The sequence below is a fragment of the Geospiza fortis genome, unplaced genomic scaffold, assembly GCF_000277835.1.
Source record: "Geospiza fortis unplaced genomic scaffold, GeoFor_1.0 scaffold408, whole genome shotgun sequence".
NCBI lineage: Eukaryota > Metazoa > Chordata > Aves > Passeriformes > Thraupidae > Geospiza > Geospiza fortis.
The window spans coordinates 5,070,698-5,074,789 of record NW_005054330.1 but is presented as its reverse complement, the minus strand read 5'-3'; the positions used below and the strand labels follow the sequence as shown (position 1 = coordinate 5,074,789).

The window sequence follows — 4,092 nt, the reverse complement described above, 5'->3', positions numbered from 1 at the left end:
CGCCTGCATCAGCCATAAAACCATTGAGGATATCAAGACAGGCGCCAGGTGAGTAATAGACAGGATAATCCACAGAGATTGCTCGCTGTTTACCTCCTTCCACAAGCGCCACAAGAGTTACTCATTAACGTTACTATATACAAATAAGATACACAGGAGATAAAGCCATTTGCAAGTCAGAGTTACACCTGCGGTACACGGATTTCTTGCAAGGGCATGGCGAGGGGGAGGTCAGCATTAGGCCCGTGGAAAAGTGGGGGTTTGAAGCAATCAGGCTGCACCCTCAGCCTTACAAAGAATAAATGGTGAGCTTGGGGCTGCGGCGCCCCAGGGCTGCCGGTGCCTGCCGGGCTTGCAGGGCGGCTCCTGGGCTGGCAGGACAGCGGGATGGGCAAGGGGGGCCTGGGGTGGGTGTCTGTTGCTTTTCTCTTGACCATCAGCAGTGAATTCCTCACCAACTAGGACATTTTCTCCGCTCATACACAGATCAGAGCTGCTCTCCCCCTCTAAGAGCCGTTTGGGGGACCAGCAGCTGAGAGAGGGAAAATAATTGAGGTCCCTGCGTGATTGCTGAAGCCAAAGGGATGGGGGCGAGGGGCCGGGGTCTGTCATGGACCGGAGTCTTGGCGCTGCCGCTGAGGCCGGAGCTCAGCGCAGAGGGCAAAGCTGCTCCCCGGGCAGGGCTGGCTGTCCCAGGGTCTGTCCTGCTCCCCTCGATACCAGAGTCCCTGTCCCGGAGCGGCTCCAGCTCCCACCCGTGTGGAGGATCCGTGTGGAAGGCAGCTGGTGGGGCTGCAGCCTTCGGGCTGCCTGCACAGCCGCTGCCTCCTTCTTCGCGTGGATTAATTTTTTTTTCCCTCATTTCTTTGGCCAGACCCGCCACCACCTCTATCCCTAAAAGCCCCTCCTCGGCCAGGCCAGCTCAGGGCAGCATCAGCTCAAGTGACATTTCCAGCAGCCGTCACCTTGGGCCATCCGAAGTTGGGGGAAGAAGAGGGAGACAAAAACTCCTGCTCAAACTCAGCCCAAACCTTTCTCCCGCTCAAACAGCGTGGATTTAAACAAAACCCCCATCCGCAAGCTGAAATAGGAAGGGTCCCCTTTCCCCACGAAGGGGAACAGTTTCATGTTCGTGGGGGAATTTTTAAATTAAAAAATCGATGGGGAAAAAAAAAAAACCAACTAAAAAAACCACAACTTCACGGCCACTTTTACCCCCTGGATCTCCCTTTATCTCGCCGGCGCAGGAACCGGGGGCCGCGGGCCGAGGGGCAGGCAGAGCATAAAACAGGATACAGGCTGGAAGTACATCCTTATAATATTTATTACTGGCGGACGATGAATCGCTTTTCAATATACGGGCCACTAACTGTTGAAGGGATGGGGGGAAAAAAAAATCTCATTAACAAGAAATATATATGTTCTGCTAAAGGATGTGCTCATAGACTGGCAGAGGTACAGCAGGGGCTGCCAGCGCTCCTCGGCTCTCCTCTCAGTGACCTCCCAGGCCACTGGTCCAGCCTGGATGTCTGTCCCCGTTCCAGCCGTTTTCCAGCTTAATCTCGATATATCACGAGCCTAAGGGCAAAAAGGGGCGATTCCAATAAAAGGGGGGGAAATAGATATTAAAAAACCATGTATTTCCAGGTGATAACTAACTGGGAAAGCCAAATCCTCTGGCCGGACGGGAGAGGAAAACGAGCCCAGCAGCAGCATCAACTCCTGAGCACTTTACCTGGAAACTTTGAAGGAGGGCTCTGCATTAAAATTTAACCGATCTATTCTCTAATTCTTCACTTTTGCGTTATTAATTTATGACAGATAAAAGCATAGCTGAGCCTTTCTCATTAACTTTTCAAACGCCACTTAATATTGTTCCATTAAAAGAGGTGACTTTAGTAGCCTCTGGATCGACTTTAAAAGCGAGAGGGATAAAGACGGAAAAGGTACATTAAACAGCTTGCTTAAAACTCGTCCTTCCCCCCCAACAATTCCAGTGACACCATCTCGACTGGTTCGTACTAGCTCCTTGCCGGAGAAATATCTTAATATCGGGAAGGGGAAAGGGGGTGGAGGAGAAAGGCAGAAGAGGGATATATATCTTTCAACCCCTCCATCCTCCCAGGCACTTCGGGGAGGGTTGGGGTGAAGGCATTTCACAGTACGCCCAAGACATTTCAATAAAAATTTATTGAAACTTCAGTGACTTTTAAAAGGGGGGGGAAAAATTACAGAAAAAAAAATAGCAAGAACTTCTCAACATTTATATAACACAAAATATACCTTCATTTTTTTTTCCTTTGAACCAGCTCTGAGCACCTGACTTTCAACCCAAGAAAATATGCACTCACTCAAACAAAGACAACAATAAGCACAGTAGTGAAACTCCATTGCGGGGTTGTTTTCTGGTGCACTGAGGAAACGGGCAAAAATAATAGAAAGTACAGAAAATCCTAGAATCTTCACCTCATTTTTTTTTCTCTCAAGCCACTGGAGAAGCCTGTTGTCGTGTATAAACATATATAATTTTGTGGTTGTTGACATTCTGAACACCGAAGAAATTGAGGATTAAAAGCTACCATGGTACACTGCTTTGTCTTTTTCTCTCTTTGAATTTTTTTAAGGTCTTTGAATAATTTGGTTTCTTTCTGCTTTGTCCTTTGCATTCAGCTGCTTAACCAAAGGACGAGGTTTTCCTGGGCTGAGCTCTGATTTAAAAACTGAGCCCTCACAAATGGGGGAATTTCTCCTCTGGGTTGGGATCTATGTTTAAAGGAATTACCAACTTGAAATGAAAACGACTAAAAATAAAAACAGAAGGAAACAAAAGAAGACCGCTGCAGTCGTATTTACAGAGATATGTACAATGTCAATAAATTAAAGTTTAATTTCGAGTATTCATATTCCACGTATTTACAAGAGTTATCAAATAATTACATAAATACTTTGTTTTAATAATAGTGTCCACTCTTTTCTTCTTCTCAGTATGTTAAACCTTGTTATTGCATATACAATTAAAGAGGGAAAGCTGTGATAAATCTACAGTCGAGCTACAGAGGTTTTTAGATAAAATAAATTCACTTTTTTTTTTCTTTCCAACTACACGTCTTATTTTTGTTGCTACAAGGGAGGATGTTTAAGGTAGAGGGACAAAGGTCTTATTTTTGTTTTTATTATTATTAATAATAATTTTTTCCCTGGGATTTGAAATGAGCATTAAAAATAAACAACAAAACCCCACTGAAATAAAAAATACCACCACCCCCCCTCAAAAAAAAAAAAAAAAAAAAAAAAAGCAGACTACTCTGGTACATGCAAAAAAAAAAAGCCACCAACTGGCTCTCAGACATCACAATAATATTTTAAACACACAGCTTCCCTTAATATCGACTAAGGGGGTTGTGGTTAACAACCCACCCAGGAAACAACTGTTGAAGAACCAATACGTGACTTACTTACACGCTTTTCTTTCGGAGAGAAAAAAAATCACTTCTCTTACTTTATTTTTATTCATAAGTTTGTTTGATTTTTTTTTGTTTTATTTTTTCTTTTAGGTTTTTTTTCTCTTTTTTTTTTCTTTTTTTTTCCGGTGTATTTTGGTTTTGGGTTTAAGGTTTTTTTTTTTTACACTGGTAAAAAAGAAAATTAAAGGAGGATGCCACAAACCCCACCAGTGCCTCGATCCCTGTGAGGAGCCTCCGACCCAGCACTCCCCCATCCCCGACCCTTTTTTCCCTGCTCCACCAGATACCTTTTTGTTGCTAAACGCCGCGGGATTTTATATTAAAAAAAAAAATAGAAGTAGGGTGAAAAAAAAAACCAAAATAAAGAAGGGGGTAAAAAACAAACACTCGCGGGGTGGAGGATGTGGTTTCTTTCAAACAAAGTGCACTGCGAGACGGATTTGAAATGAGCTCCCGGAGGCCGGGGGTTACGGGGAGCCGCTGCGGGATCTGTCCTGCTTGGGGTCGAGCCCGCTGACCAGGCGCTGGATGTTCTGCAGTTCGCTGGTGGCCGCCTCCTTGTCCGCGCCCAGCTTGGGGGACAGGGACACGGAGCCGGACGAGAGCGTGGAGGAGCGGCTGGTGAGGT

The 4,092-nt window shown here is 45.3% G+C and overlaps 1 protein-coding gene across 1 annotated transcript in view; it reads right to left on the bottom strand.

Annotated features, from left to right (window-relative positions):
- Nucleotides 1-2,171: 2,171 nt before the first annotated feature.
- The window catches only part of TBX3 (T-box transcription factor 3), a 12,350-nt gene continuing 10,429 nt past the window's right edge, over nt 2,172-4,092 (bottom strand). The window contains exon 7 of the mRNA XM_031057474.1: nt 2,172-4,092. Within this exon, the coding sequence (XP_030913334.1) occupies nt 3,932-4,092 (161 nt within the window). The 3' untranslated portion in view covers nt 2,172-3,931.